At 35.6% G+C, this 16,751-nt stretch overlaps 1 protein-coding gene across 18 annotated transcripts in view; it reads right to left on the reverse strand.

The window, feature by feature from the left end:
• DOCK9 (dedicator of cytokinesis 9) overlaps positions 1-16,751 on the reverse strand; it is a 113,749-nt gene that overhangs the window by 48,143 nt on the left and 48,855 nt on the right. For all 18 annotated transcript variants that reach the window (XM_057402062.1, XM_057402075.1, XM_057402073.1 and 15 more), the window contains exons 8-22: positions 14,852-15,026; positions 13,499-13,566; positions 10,081-10,155; positions 9,844-9,984; positions 9,260-9,460; positions 9,000-9,122; positions 6,538-6,620; positions 5,963-6,085; positions 3,846-3,925; positions 3,577-3,764; positions 3,395-3,460; positions 2,374-2,466; positions 1,972-2,095; positions 1,475-1,596; positions 9-95 (exon numbers count right to left, since the gene is read on the reverse strand). In XM_057402062.1, coding sequence (XP_057258045.1) covers positions 9-95; positions 1,475-1,596; positions 1,972-2,095; positions 2,374-2,466; positions 3,395-3,460; positions 3,577-3,764; positions 3,846-3,925; positions 5,963-6,085; positions 6,538-6,620; positions 9,000-9,122; positions 9,260-9,460; positions 9,844-9,984; positions 10,081-10,155; positions 13,499-13,566; positions 14,852-15,026 — 1,749 coding nt within the window. The remainder of the gene's footprint in view (positions 1-8; positions 96-1,474; positions 1,597-1,971; positions 2,096-2,373; positions 2,467-3,394; positions 3,461-3,576; positions 3,765-3,845; positions 3,926-5,962; positions 6,086-6,537; positions 6,621-8,999; positions 9,123-9,259; positions 9,461-9,843; positions 9,985-10,080; positions 10,156-13,498; positions 13,567-14,851; positions 15,027-16,751) is intronic.

Raw genomic sequence — 16,751 nt, forward strand, 5'->3', positions numbered from 1 at the left:
TAACCCACCTGTGTATATACAGTTGACACCAGATGCGTGGATATTTTCAACAGTTGTTTGCCTCCATCTACCCATTTAATTTCAGGACCAGAATGCTGCACACACATATGCAGAGGAAAAGTAAAATAATGTAGCAGTATACTAGAGCAAAACAATTTGTTTATAGTATCACAAACAACAATTTTTATATTTTTCTTAAACAGGTTGAAGAAATGTGTGCAATGAATAAAGCCATAAAAAAAGGAAAATTATGCAGGCAATATTATCAAAAGTACTTATGAAGCTTAAAATGTTTTTTTTGTAAGTCCCACAGAGGCTTCCTCACTGGCTAACAAAACTGCTTTTCTATAAGTCACAGATTTCGTGTTTCACCTACAACTGCAAAGAAACATCTGACTAGAGAGAAGTATCTACTAGTTTTCTGAAAAAAAAAAAAAAATTTCCACAGATACTGACGTACTGATGGAGTTTAAACCTTAACAGAGGTTACCAACAGGTAGCAGCCAGTGCTTCCTTCCCATCCCATATCCAAAGAACTAAGAATGGGAACACTCAGCTGTCTATCCTGACCAGTTAGGGAGAGATTTTACTGCTAGATCTAAAACTAGTCATATTGGTCCTAACCTTCTACCCATGGGCATGAGCAGAGACAAACAGCAGAGGCATAAAGAATACACCTACAATGTGAAAAGATGAGATGTGAAGGAGACGATGGTTGGAAAGCTTACATCAGAGTTCAAAAAAGAAATGGTGGTAGAACAGGAGGAGAGCAGCACCTCTTGCTGCTGGTTTTAGGCCTCTTCCTCCAAAATGAGTCAATTTCATCTCTGCATTTCATTCTCTTAGTCAAATTGCCTATCACATTTTACATTTTGTATCCTCCTTGGTATCATTTTTATTGCTACAACTTTGCAAGCTTTCTGCTTTGAAAAGTACAACCATAAATTTCACTCGTGAAATATAAGGATCACAAAAATCAAGATGTGAGAATAAGACTTTTTCAGGAATAAAGGACTTACTGAAAGGAGACAGCATGAAATGCTAAAAAAAATTTAGTACAGGACTTCAGATTATTTGCAAATCTTCATAAACTGAAAAATAGTTTAATATACTCTAAAATTACTGTTACTTCTAGTTAATTATTACTAGAAAAAATTAAACATTTCCCAAGCACATCAGTTAAATAATAACAGAAGTAAGTACTTAAAAAATCTAAATGAAAAACTATATTCAGATAGGTTGATTCAAATTCTTGTCAAAGTCAGAATTTAATCATAAGTTTTGTCTCCCATTTCTGCTTGTGTTTGCTTGTTTCCTTTAAATCAGATGTCAGTTTTGCAAAGAACTCCAGTTCAACTATAAAAGAAAAAAAACTCTACTAGAAAATTACTTAAATCTTATAAGACTGGGGAATTACATTCAAACCTTCTCTCCACAGCTTTTTTTTTTTTAATATTAATTTTATATAACATACCTTTCCAACCCCCACTTCTTGATAACTAAGATAGCCTGATGGAAGATTTGCCGACACTGGGATGTTTTGCTCATTGGTCACCACTCTTCCATCCTTTATTAGAGGGAGCCAAGAATACCCAACTACAGAACATGAAAGGCAAGTAGTTTTAAGTGTGTTATGAATCTGGACATAAACCCTTATAAAAGTCTTACTTCTGATATGTAATTCATAAGCCAGAAAACATTACTGTAAAGGTCAGATGATTTGAACTCAAACAATTAGAAATCATTACAAAGGCAAATAAATTGTCACCATGCTTGAAAAAAAACCATATATTTGATAACCATTTTAAAACAACATTTGAAACATCTGAATTAAAATAAATAATTCATGAAATCAGTCACTATAATGTAATTAGAAAGCATCATTTGGATCACAAAAATCACGGGTTACTGTATAAGAATACCTCAAAATCTCCCCAGTAATTACTGAAAGTAAATCATTAGTGTACCCACCTTGTATTTCAACAATATCTTTCTTCTTTGTACTCCCTTTGCTTGAATTATCACAGCTGACATGGTAAAAGGTGAACAACAAATGGTGCTTTTCATGTAACTGAGTGGGCAATTCTATTTTAATCTGAAAGTCAAAGAATCACAACCTTTGTAGAACTCTTTAGCAAGAGCACTGACATGCTTTACTGATTTCACACTTAAAAAGCAATTCCAGAGTATGTGTTATTTGAAGCAAAATCAAGAATTATATACACAAAACTTACAAACGTACTTCAGTGAAAAGGGAAGCTGATTTAACTGAAATCATGATCAAGAACTTTGCAATCTTCAAATTTTTTACTGTATTTTTGAAACTTACATAATACCTAAATCAGTGAATATTACCTTAGAAAGGTAGCTTACCTCATCATAAAACTCTGGATTTTGATGGTGATGCAGAACAGCAGCAAATGCACTTCTAGTAAATACTGGTCCACCTGGCCTACCATAGATACACTAATAGCCAAAAAAAAGAAAGAAAGAACAAAAAAAAACCCTGTGAACATTTTCCACTCTTAGCTTAGAATCTACTTCACCTAGAATTTGAAATATTAACCTTCTGTTTATAGAATCATAGAATCGTTAGGGTTGGAAAGGACCTTAAGATCATCTATTTCGACCCCCCCTGTCATGGGCAGGGACACCTCACACTAAAGCATGTCACCCAAGGTTCTGTCGAACCTGGACTTGAACATCGCCAGAGATGGAGCATTCACAACTTCCTTGGGCAACCCATTCCAGTGTCTCACCACCCTTAGAGTAAAGAACTTCTTCCTTATGTCCAACCTGAACTCCCCTGTTTAAGTTTTAACCCATCACCCCTTGTCCTATTGCTACAATTCCTGATGAAGAGTCCCTCCATGGCATCCTTTTAGGCCCTCTTCAAATACTGGAAAAATATTTAACTTGGCTCCTTTGCACAGACAGGGGCTCACATGATCTGTGGACTACCTGCTGTGCAGTAATGCTGACGCTATGATTTCACCTCAGATTTCCTATGTATTTTTCTATTTCTCTTCTTCCAGACACCTCTTCTACACTGTGGTAGCTCATGAACAAACACAGAGCTCGACTGTGCAGTTGATCTGAAGCTTTAAAATAGTAATTTTAAAGAATTCCTCCTGTGGAGTAGGCATAAGCCACCCTTGTTTGCAACATGTTTATTTTTGGAATTTTCGTTGATACCAGGAAATTAAATGCTCTAAGAGTTCTTCAGAAATCTGTCATATCAAAACTAAGCAAGTTATCTAGAAGTTACTCATATGCCAAATGCAAAAGGAGGACAGAACGGTGCCATCCCAAACTAGATAAATTAATCCAATACTACTGCGTTACTTAGTTAACTGTTCACTATTTTATCAGTCACAAAAATCAAAAGACTGACCTTTAAAGGCAAAGAATCCTCTTCATCAGAATCCTTGAACTCAATGCATACTGCAATATTTCTAGCCTAAAGCATTATTAAAAAACAAAACCCCAAACAGTTAATTGTGTGGATCATCACAGAAATATAAACAATCTTAACTAAGCCTGAGAAACATGAACATACAGTTTTCCTCTACTCACCTTTGCAAAGGACTTTTGACTGTCATATTTCAAGTACTTTGGATAAACATAAAGATGATTGTTGTAGATGGTGAAAGGCTGAGTATGTTTAGGTATACAAGGAACAAATTCCTCTATTTCAAAAGTTATTAGTGTCTTGGTACTGCTTTCAAACTGTTTCATGGGAATGTATGATGAGTTAACATAATCTGAAAATACATAAAAACCCAATAAAAAACTGAAGAGAAAAAGCCTGAATGTCTTATTTAACAGTGTTTACTAATACTCACTTGGAAAATCTGGTGACACATTATCAATAGTAACATCCAGGTTTCCTAAAATAACAGGAAGTTTGGCCATCTTTTCAGGTCTATAGGAAGGGAAAAAAAATCTCACAGTCAGGCCAAATGCAAAACTATCAGATGCCAGAGGAAAGAGAAATAGGAAACAGAAGCAAAAGTAATATCCTGAAATAGGAATATGAGAGGAAAGGTAGTTTGGGGGTGGATGACTGATCTGGTCTGACTTTTTGCTTAGATTCACAGCTTTTCTTCTTTAAATTATGAGAAAAAAAAAATGGGGAAGGCTTTATTAACAAGTGTGGAAAAGGTTAAGAAAAAGCATCATGTTTTTCTTTAAATCAAAATGGAAAACTTTGTTAAAGATAAGTACGTTAGCACGTAATAACTCATTATAATTTGCAGCAAAGAGGGGACATATAAATAAAGCTTTTTAAAATCTCAATGGCCAGTGATAAGCTTGTATGGTAATGGGGTAAACTTAGGAGACGAGCAGAAGGGGAGAGAAAGCAGAAAGTTAACAAAATGTGTCTTCTACTCAGTAATTTTTTTTCCTACCTCGTCCTTTTTCTAAAGTAGTAACTCACCCTGAAAAAAATTTACTATTAACTACCCTTCAATGACATTTGTTAGATGTTATCATGAAGCTAATTCAGAAGTATAATTTGAAGTAGGAGTATTTTCCATTTTAAAACACGCATGCAGAACATTTTATTAGTAATGATAGTCAGGAGCATAATTTTTTTAAATTATTACAGAGGAAGTGGATGCAGTATTTTCCCAAAATGCAATCTCATGCTGTGAAGCAAACAACTTTTTCTAGTTGGACTTTAGATTCTCATTTCAATAGCTAAGCCTTAGACATTACAATCTATTAATAAAATTCCTGTGACATACTCTACATGATTCCACAAGCAGGATGCTGAAATAACCAAAAGCATTTCCTTAATTCACAAAGTAAAGTGATGTTGCAAGCTAATTTACTAGACTAGTTTCAATTTCAATAATACTGTTTATGGCAAGGAGTATCAGTACACAGCAATTTCAATGCTATGTAAACTCCAATGAAACTTTAACCAGCTTGCTAAAATGGAATTAAAATGCCTGCTACAAACCTCATCTCCTGTCAGATTTGGTAAGCATGAATAAAATAAACTATAGCCCAGGCTTTTTGCGATTAGTAATTATTCATATTAATAAAACTCCAGCTAACTGTACTAGAACAGAATTGGAAATATCTTTGCAAAGCAGCAAAGACTGCTCCATAATTTTATTACTGTCCTGGGTTCAGCAGTAGCAGTCATTTTTTCTCCTTCTTAGTAGCCGGGGCAGCACTGTGTTTTTGACTTTCGGCTTGGGAACAGCACTGATAACACTGATGGTTTTAGTTACTCCGCCAGCAGGGCATGATGGACGTGGCCATGGACTTGTACCCGACCACCCCGCTGCTCCTCCCCATCCCTCCGGGAGCAGGGCTGGGGGGGGAGAAAGCGGGGGAGTGAGCGAGTGGGCTGCATGGGTTACTGACTGCATTAAACCACGACAATATCCTATTTAATAAGAAAGGGTACTAAAACTATTTGTTAATAGGATCACCTGTCAGTAGGAGATTCTTAAGCCTTGCACACAAACTGCTGCAGTGTTTAGGAATACTTTGTAAGAATGAATAACCAATGTTATTTAAGCACCCCGAGCCACATGCACTCCCAAGGAAGGTGGACTGGATACTGGCTTAATCCCTTTCCCTGAGAGCTAGCATTTTCTGTCCAAGGTCAGTGAACATATGATGTTCACACTTGTTTTCCTTTGAGAACCAGAAGAGTGTATTGTGCAAGCATAACTCCTAACATAGGGCTACTTCAGGATATGATGCTTATTACATGTTATACATGGCATAATACTTCAGTCCTGCTTATAGCCACCAAACACTGCAAAAAAAAGATTCAGAACTTGAATGGAGGTCTTGGTAGTATTTATACTACTTCTATATTTGAAGTGAAAAACATACAAATACATCTATCGAAACACCAGATGCTCCAGTTCAAGACCGTAACAAAAAAGGTGAGTTGTTAGGGTTCTGGTTTTTAAAGTGGGGAAATTTGACTTACTTCCTGAAATCTGCTAACAATTTCAGCATGTCTTCATTTGAAAGTTTATTACTGTCTTGTCTGAAGAGAGGAGAAAATCTTGCATTTTTGTCCAGGGTTCCTGAGACATCTTTAAACAGTGTCCTGAAAGTGAAAATGTTCCTTTCAGCTGAGTTTATGAAAGTGTTGAAATTAACTTGAGAAAATTTCTTTACTACAAATTAGAACATTCTGCATCATCCTTCATATTAGGCATTTAGTACTCTTGTCATTGTAAGGTGAGTTTTAACATATAAATAGCTTGGTATAACAAATCAAGTGTGAACCATTTCATTCATAGTAAAATGAAAAATACTGACAATAGAAAACAGTTGGCAATATTCAATTGTTTGAATAAGAATACAATTAATGTTTATAACTTTTTTCCCCTATTACCGAGCTGAAGTATAAATTTGATTGTCAGAAATCTTTGGTTAATTGAAAGTAAAACAAGAAATAATTTAAACAGCACGTGAAGTTTTACAAAAAGTGAGAAGCAGAAAATAATGTTAAAGAAAAGTCAGGAAAAAATACAGCTTGGCAAGATCTGTCCTTACCTAGCTGCCCAGGCAAAAGGCATCCTATATTGACCTAATCTCTGGCATGCCTGCTTAGCGTTCTTCAAAACTTTCTGTGCAACCTGAAAGGAACATAAGAAATAGCCACATTTTAAAAGCTACCTTTTTTGTACCATTAGTACAGATGGAAAACCCCACATGTTGACGCTGATATGAACTGGAAAAATCTTCTTTAGAAGATTAAACCTAAGTACGTGAGCTAAAGAAACGAAAATACCTCTTAACAATTCATGTCAGGTTAAGCAGGACCTGCCGATTTCACAGCATTTCATGGCTGAAAACACAAACCCATCTAACACTCCTGATGATACATATTTAATTAAGCAAGAAAAAAATATTATATACAAATCCCACACAAAAGAGCAAAATTCAAACATAAATTGTGACTCCAGATAAAAATGCCCCCTTCTCCCTTGCTTCCCTATTCACCACCCACTCTATGTACCAGAACACATTCCTGCAGAGTAAAACACTTTGCAATACGTGTATCATATGTACACGCAGACGAGTTGTATGAATATCACAGGGACAATTCCATGTATGGATGTTGCAACACTGTTTTCACTAAAACTTTAATTTTTTCGTTTTGCTAACTTCCAAGCAAACAAACAATTCCATTACACAGAACCAACATGTGTAACATAGCTAGAAACCCACTACTGTGAGATGTTCAACACAAGAGCTGAAATCACTTGATCTAAAGCAGAACCTCCTGACAGAGCAATGGCCTTCTCTTTTCCAGAAATCAGCTTTTCTTATATGCCTACACAGAGCAAAATTATTTGCCAGAGGCAAAAAAGCCCCATGGAGTAAACCTGCCTGAATATTATCCCTGATCTATACTGTTGAGATTATGAAGAGCTGTGTTTATTAGTGTGTTGTTTGAGCCAACTCTCTGTAAAAAGGGGGAAATGTCACTCAGAAGCATAGAACCTTGGCAAGTAATGATCACTAATTCACCATAATCAATGTTTAAGGGGAGAACAAATGATCTTGTGGCTATAGAATTTGCTGCTTCCATTTTTATTTTTTTTTTATTGTTCATAGTTGTAATTCTCTAGGGAACTGGAACTTGCTCATTGTACGGGGAGGCCTAAAGAGCTGCACCACGGTGTTGTTTCAATTTAATACATTGTAATCCCCAAGAACAAGAGCAGGAAAAAAAAAAAAAAAATCAAACTAAGTGTTCAACTGTATAAAATTATAAGCAAATGAATACCAGAAATGCACAGCATAAGTTAATATAGCCATGGATGTTCCTGTTGGTTACTCCTGTAGTGTAGAGTGACAGAAGTCTAACACTCAGAGTCAACTTTGGGAACAGTTGGGCTTACTTAACCTTCCCATGTACCTCAGACCTAAGACCACCAAAATCAGTTACTCAGTTCAAGATTGTTTTAACTGAGTAACAGTCAGCATATACTTCGAAAACAGACCCCTAAAATACCAAGCTGCTGTTTTCCAACAATAACTGAAAAAAAATCTCAAGCATTCCTGGAAAAGCAAATCACTAGTCTGATCTATATTAAGACCAAGAGAAAAATACAGTTCTTTTATGTGTATCTTAGCCAGCGTTAAATCAGTAGGAAAGAACACTGCTCCTCTGCAGAGACTGCAAGTTGACCATTCCTTCTTCCCTTTCACTAGCTGTAAACAGGAAGAATGTTATAGTAGGTTACACTGCTTACAAAAATCTTTTCTCCTGCTATCCTGGTCAAACTATTTAAGTACAACTGTAAATCAACACAATTAAAACTTTCTTCAGCTACAAACAAGAAGCAGCAAGTGACAAAGCTTTTTCTAGATATGTTTCAGAAAACATTAAAATGTTATGTCATCCTGGACTCCTGCAAACTTTGGATGTTTCAGTGGCTTATTTCCAAAAGTGATCTGGAGTTACATCAAATCTGCAAGCATCTTAAACGTAAAAATAGAGGCTTAATGATCTCAATAGTTCTGAAGGAAAAACAACCCACAAGAGTGCAGACAACATGGTAAACTGTGGTCACCAAAAAGTGAGACAAAGGAAGTCAGCAACAATAATACAGTAAATAAGACAAATTAACTAAGAAACATACAGTTAATTTCTGACATATATTGAATGTTTCATTGTTCAACAATTTTCACCTCAACTTTCACATTAACATCCAATACTTTGAATTCCAATACTCTTTTGTCAAATCAGTTTGTTTAAACCCATTACAAAAATTGCGATTGCATCACAATTATAAAAAGCTAGAGAAATATTTCACAATAATATGTTAGACTTTATCTATAATGTTTCAATTGATAAGTTACTAGTAATAATACAACTTACCAAGTCAAATCATCCAGTTATCTGAATTTCCTAAAAAAGAACTAAGCTTTTGGTTGATATTTAGTGATGTGAAATCAACCTGTCCCACCTCAGCACTTTTTATACATCACAGAAAGTAACATACCTTTGAAGAATCTGAACTTTTCATATATGGTTCAGCACAATGTGTAATACTTCCTTGTAATACTTTTTCTATTCTAGCCACAAGGAAAATGTCAGTATGAGGACATGTGACTGAGAATATTCCCTAGAAATAAGAGAGAAAAATAAAAAGAAAACGCACACACATTTTACATCACATAACAGAAAGCCATCCAAAGTATGTAGGAAAACTCTCTACTTGGATCCAAAATCCTGCTAATTTTTTAGGTTACTCATTCTTACCTGCTTTGGATATTGTAATACAGTTTCATGAATGTCTTGAATTCCATGTATGCTATCACCACTGCCATTCATCATCTGTTGAGATGCATTGGGTATCATGTGCCTTACTGAGGCATGGTTCAAATCAACATGGAAATCTGCTGAAATCTTCCGGTTGTTTTTAATATCAAATAATGATAATGTGACAAAGAAAGGTTCTACCTACACATTAAAAAGAAGAATCAAGTGTCATTGCTGGCATCCGACATTACTGTAAAAAGTATATGAAGGGAAGATGAGTAACATTTGTATGAATAACAAGTGCATGAAAGGAAGATGAGTATAGATGTCCATCACTCTACTGTCAGCATGTAAAAAGATAGTAAAAGAAAAGTTCCACCTTCTACAACACAATGTAAAGATTAGTAGCCAAGTTACTTCTCATTGGATTTAGGTTCTTATTCTTATTATAAAGGAGCAGAAAAAAGCCCACAGTGTAAGTTTCTCAATCACAGCAAGGAATTCCTGCCATTAAGAATATTGCCAACACAATATTAAGACATTCATTATCATGTTAACAAAAAATAATTAGGTGAATTATTTACATTTGTTGTTGGTCCTTCTTCATTTTCTGCAACACAGCTTTGCAAATTAAAAGATAAGTCATTACACTTCACAAGAATTTTTTTTCCAAATTTTTCTTCAAATGGCTTCACTTCTGGTTCTATACCAGAAAAATCAAGTTTCTTTAAAAAAAGAAAAGAAAAATTTAGGTCAGGGTTTTTTATCTCAAAAGGATCAACATAAAATAAAATAACATGCTTCTTTGTAAAAACTCTAACCTGCGCATCTGGATCCAAGGCAAAAAGTTTTACCCTGCTTTCACTTTTCAACTTGATTTCTGCTTCTCTGGTACTCTGTTCAAAATTAGAAAAAAAAAACCAACCCTTAGTATCACACTATTTTAAAGCAACTTGCAATTTCATTCCTTTTTCTGCGATGTTCAAAGCTCTACATGTTTCTGATTCATGCATTCTTCTCTCCCTAACTCAGCTCAATTTAAATTGCTGTATCAGGTCCAAGTAAAATGTGAAAGAAGACTCCCCTCCTCTAAAAGCATTTCCAAGCCTAGAAATACAAAAACTTACATCAGCGACATGTAACCTTCCAAGCTTATGGGAGGTACACTCCAGTATAGCTCATATAGCACTTTGCCTCCTTAAATAGTAACTTTCATAACATTACTTTAAAAGAAGTATGAATGTAGGCTGATGCTCAGAGCTATCCTGAGACCATGAGATTGCTCAGGAAACAACAGGACACCTAAATTAAGGAACACCATCATAGCTCTTTTTTTTTTTTTCCTTTTTCTTTTCTTGAACTCTACTGCCAACGAAGCATTTTTCTGTGGGTAGATGGAAACCCCTGAAACTTCCAAAAGTTAAACCCCTCACACCTAAAAGTTACTTAGCAGAGTAGAATGTACACTGATCCTGCCTGTGATCTGTTGACACCTACCTATTAATAGTACACCAAAAGTAAAATGGAACAAAACAGGATGTGAAAACTGATGTTACACACATATTACTTTTGGAAAGAAAAAAGTAGAATTTAAACAGTATTCTATGATTTTTAAAGTCACAGAACATGACAAATAGACATAATAGATGCACCAAAATTACCCAGGTAGGAGAGTTGCCATTCCCAAAGCAGTAGCTGGCTAAACAGGGATACAAAGTATTACATTACAGACAGCTGTCTATTTTTGGATCAGCCTGTATGCGTTAAAAGAAGTTACCAACCCAAAATTCTCATCATTGACCATCGGCGGGTAGTGATCTACTCTCTACATCTGGAGGCTAAAGAAACTCCCATAACTCAAGAAAAAAAGAAAAAAAACAAACCAAACCAAAATCAACTCTTAAGAGCTCCAAATTCTATTTTAGGTTAATAGTATTATTAAAAGAAAAAAAATGTATTTTATTTGACTTAAAGGATGTATTACAAAGAGAAACTTCTGAGGTGTGATTTTGAGTACAGATGCCTTAATGGATTTCATTTATTTTACTTCGTTATCTTTAATACAGGAGAAAAGACCATGAGTTGTTGTGAAAGACATGACCCAGATACTCGATACCAGTAAGAGTATTGACAAGACTTTGCTTGTTCAACAGCCAGTATGATTGAGAAATACAGGACTAAATTGTGAAGAAGTTTAAAGATGGCAAGAAGGTTGCATGCATGTTTTAGAAAGGGAATGGTCGTTGGCAAGAACGGAAGAGGAAGATGAACTTGTCATAAGAGCAATGCAGAAACTGTTTCAGCTAAAGCATCTTGAATAGTTTTAGATAGTGGTTTATGAGCTAAAGAGACGACAAGAATATGCACGGGCAGTCGGTCAGAAGTCAAGAACTTAAAATGTATGCAGTCATCAACCCTGTCTATAGCACAGCAGTGACTATAATTCCATTTCCTCATCTGAAAAACAGGCATGTTTTCCTACCTCAAGGAATACTTGGACTCATAACGGTTAAGGAGGTACGTGAGCATGCTTATCATGACAGTCACATAGTTATACAAGATAGAGGTCTAGTTTGTTTTTCTCTGAAGATTGACAAAATACCCAAACAAACAACAAACCAACAAAACTCCTGCAGTCATTCTTGGTACTTAAGTTATAGTAAGTTACAGATATAAGAAACATGAAGCAGGCAGGACAGACAGATATATATATGTGTGCACATCTGTGCACTGAAGAGCACAATACCATCTTATTTAGTTTATGTTATAAACTAACAGTGGTTGATAGAAAAATGAAGGCCTGGAGATGTACTCAACAAGGGTTAAACCTTTCCTAGGAAGACTGTTTTTTCCCCTATTGTCAGGTGCTCTACAATCACCCCTGAAGGAATTTCTCTCTCCTCATACGGATATGAGATCAGCTATTGTGAAAATCTCCTTCTAGAACCAAGAAAAATAATAGAGCAGCTATAAACTCTTCTAAAAGAAGGCTCAGTGACTTGCAAGTCTTCCACTGGGGAAAAAAGAACCAAACCCAAACTACAGCTGAAAAGCCAGTGCAAGAAAGAACAGAGGATGAAAAAATCCTCATAAACAGCATTTATATAAAGTAATCAAGTAAAGGCACAGTGTACTAATGTAAATGGGCAGATTTTTCCCCTGTACTTCACAAGGAAAAAAGGCTAGAAAAACACATTATTTTGAAAGGTAGTATTTAGTAATGATGAAATAGAACGGGAAAACAAAAAAAGTTATTTTGAAGGAAACAGAAATTTAAATGGGTTCTAACCATGGAATTAAAAAAGCCAGTGCTTAAAGAGCTGAGAAAAATAACATGCTAGAAAAATACCCAGCTTGAAGAGATGACCCACGACCTCTTGACCAGAAGGTTACAGAAACAGGAAGCAGCAGTTGTAGTACTAAAACCATATGCAGGTGCTGCAGCCCTAAATAAAATTCCCCTCTGGAAGTCATATGGAACCTAAGCATTGCAAAACTCTGGCTATAAAGAAAGAAAAATATTCCATACAATAAGAGCATCCAATTTTACATTTGTTTCTGAAATAAATTTTCATAGCCTCGTGGAAGAGCTTTAAGCATCAAACAGCATACTTACAAGGAAAACTTGATTGCATGCACCACAATCCCAATTAATTTCCAAATTCTGGAAGTTACATTATCACATAATAGCTTTTGTGTACATGTGCTAAATTGATTACAAAACAGTCACAGAAAGAATTAAGTCAGCCAACCAATTTGGGTGCTAAAAGTCTGACTATCTATTCTGACTGGATCTTTTGATATGTCAGCTATCGTAATAGATAGAATCATCTCTATCAAGATGCTATTAAACTCTGCTGGACTTTAACTATGACAATAAAACCTGACTTTAGTATTAACTACATTTCTATAGAAATACTTTAGCACTTACCTGCATGCAATAAAACAATATAAAAGATGCAAAATACAATAAACTAATAAAATATAAACCATGCTGCTTTTAAACATCATGTCAAGATTTATATAAGCAACTTTAAGACAGTAGCTAGTTTGCCTCTAAAAGCAGAAAATGAAGGAGCTCAATAACCACATCTATACACAAAAAAGCTTCTAAGCTTTCAAAGCGCCACAAACTGACTGGTAGCTAGAAGCCAATACCTTACCTTTATTGAAAGTTCATATATCTTAACTTATGCTTAGTACTTTATATCCTGAGTTGGTATTTACAGTATATATTACCTTGGCAATTTCAGGATAGTAGTTATCAAAACTACTTGATGAGCTTTCCAGTTTGCTTTGTTCATCATCTGAAATAAAAACACATTAAAAAAAATAAACCCCCCAAACTACTCACAAGACTCTGTAGCAAAAAGTATTTCTGATTTTTTTTTTTTTAACCCCTACCCCCTCAAAAATTGACAATGCTTAACATAAACGGGCTGTAGACAACTCCATCACTTAACTCTGACACAGTGACTTCTTGGAGGATGTAACCAGTTACATAAATTGGTAAAGTAGCAGCTATTTTGAATCTTACCTAAAAAGCAGCTTTAATATTAATTTTGATATCTGTCTGGGGGAAGGGAATACTCAATGCACAAATTTACATTACTCTTTCCACTATGCATTGTAACGTGATTTCAAAACAAGTTCCCTCTATTCCTTAGGTCCCCAGCTCTACCCTCCTGGATTTACTGGACTTACAAAGCAACTATTCAGGTAGCTATAAGCATCTTACGGTTCTAAGGGCAGTTGGGGACCGCTGACTAAAATGTCTTTCACAGAGCTACAGGCTTCTCTTTTTCCAATCTGCTTTTGTTTCAAACATCTTGTTGAATTCCAGCAATCTTAGCCTAAGACTGTGGTATCTCATTTTAAACTCTAATGACCCCTTTTGGTACACTGTGCTATTTATAAGCAGAACAACCTTCTATAACATCTCTCAGGTTCTTCTGGATACACTTGGTTTCGTACCAGCTGCCCTCCCCATCCACTGTCAAGAGGAAAAATGTACAAGAGGAATACTGGACTACCCTTTTGCCACCAACCTATACCAACATCACATTCCTTACAGATAGCTGCTATACCCATTCTTAAAGTGCTCCAACAGAAAAGACTCAACACTCAAACAATCTATTTCAGTACTTTGGGGAAAAGATTGTGGTCAAGGGAGTTACATCTAAGTTTAAAGCCCCTTATTGCAACCACAATTTCTTATTCTTCTACCTACAGTGACCACATAACAGATTATTCCATTTTGAGCAGCATGTTACATGTTTCAAAGCAAGTGCCTTATAAATTTTCTCTTTTCCTTAAACTCAGTCCTGATTTTTCATTGTGAGTTCAATTTTCTAGACTTCTGATCAGTCTCGTTATCTTCTGGACTTAATTCAATGGGAATCAATATAGAACAGTGTTATTTTAATGGCAAAAGGTCAAAACTCTAATTAATTCAAACAGACAGCGAAAAGGCCTATAATTTTTATGATCAAAGAAAACAAAAACATCTAGCTGCTATGAAGCCTTTCTTTTCAAATGCATGCACGTAAATGCTGTCACATAACTATGAGCACTGCCAGAAACCCTGCTTACCTTCATGAGACTCTCCATTTCTTTTTTCTTGCATTGCAGCCTCAAAGTTAAGTTGGAGGATTTTGTTCAGAGTGTTTATCCATTCTTCCATTTCAAGTTCACTATCTGCTGCTAAAAGGTAACTACTCTTGTCTTGCATCTTGAGCTCAAATGCGAAACGTCTGACTTTATTGTTCTGTAGGAAAATAAAATATCTTTATAATATCTTTATAATCTGTCTACTCTCAAAGAAAGCTACATGTATTGCAGATCTCTTAACAAAAATATACAGTTTGATATTTTGAAAAGTGTATTATAATTACACTTTTTTCTCTCCGACATTTCACCTTTTGAAGTTATTTGTATCTCTGCAACAAGTGGAAGTATGAAAGGTAACAGCACATTTTTCAGTTTCCCATCCTAATTCTGCCTTTAATAATTCTTAAAAACAAAAATATCTAATTTCCAAATATCAAATCTTCATGTACTCATAGAGAAATGAAGCTAAAAACTACTGATTAAGAAAAGCATTAAACTATTAACATTTGATTAAGAATCATTTCCTTGCTGGGATTTTCTGCCAAAGGTTAATTGTAACCAACTTCAACCCTGAATGCCCTGATACTATCAGTCTTTAAAATATGCATGAAGTTGTGAATAAGTCCTCCTATGTTCCTCAACCATTACTGTCATCCTTTTTGCACAATTTAAATCAAGGCTTTAAATGCTACCTAGCTTGACTCAAGTGTCTGGGAATGAATTCACAAACCTTAAATGAAAATTCTATATTATCATAATTTTAATTCTTAAAAATGGTAATTCATTAAATAAACATTAAAATAAACAACAAGACAGACTTGATGGTCAGGGGATTTTTTTGTTTGTTTTAAGTTAAATGCCAAATTACATTTTAGTTTCACTGTAGCTCAGATTTTTCAATTAACAGACAAACTACCGTTGGCAAAACAGTCAGCTTTCTACCAAAGATGGGTTTCGTAAGAAGGATACAAATAAATGTATGGACTCCAGATCTAAGGCAGTCTTTCCAACTAAAATCAGTACTGAAGTAAATGAAAACTCTCAAGAACAGTAACCTTTAGCTTTCAACAATATAAAACCTTGACACAGGTGGTAGATATCACTCACACTTGTCAGTTTGTACAAATCACTGAATTAGAGCAATTATGCCACTATATATGACTGTATATGTGATACAGACACTGCATATTATTATGTGACTGCACTTCTCTGTGATGCAGAAAAGTCTCAATATGCTTCAGTATTAAAACAAAACAACCCAAAAAAGCCAAACCAGCCCCTCCTCATAGGAATGATGCTCCATCCTCCATCATCCTCATAGCCCTTTGCAGGACTTTCTCTAGCATGCCCATGTCTCCCTCTTACTGAGGTGCCCAGAACTGGACACAGGACTCCAGTGTGGCCTCAACCAGTGCTTTACAGCTGTTCAGAGGAGAAGGATCCCCTCCCTCAACCTGCTGACACCACCGCCTTATGGAGCCTGGGACATCATTAGCCTTCTTTACAGCAAGCACATCACTGGCTCATGGTCAACTTGGTGTCCACCATGATCTGCAGATCTTTTTCTGCCAGCTGCTTTCCAGCTGGGTGGCCTGCCCTGTGTATACTGGTGTCTGGGCTTGTTCTCGTCCAGTTCTCTTGCAGTGCCTCTCTTTCATTTGTAACTTCTGAAAATCTCAGTGTTTTCTGATGATGTAAACTAATGTTGTAGTGTCTGCCCACAATGGTCTGTAACAGAGCCACAGGCTGAGAACCAGAAACAAGCCACTACCTAAGTGGGAAACAAAAGGGGCCGGAAGATGGACAGTACATATTAGCAAAGAGAAGGGCACTAAAGCAAAGGAAGCTGACGAACAAAAGGAAAGAGACATATTAAGTGCAA

This window comes from Pezoporus wallicus, unplaced genomic scaffold (assembly GCF_028554395.1).
Source record: "Pezoporus wallicus isolate ANWC-B61680 ecotype Strahan unplaced genomic scaffold, APGP_CSIRO_Pwel_v1 contig_6520, whole genome shotgun sequence".
Taxonomy (NCBI): Eukaryota; Metazoa; Chordata; class Aves; order Psittaciformes; family Psittacidae; genus Pezoporus; species Pezoporus wallicus.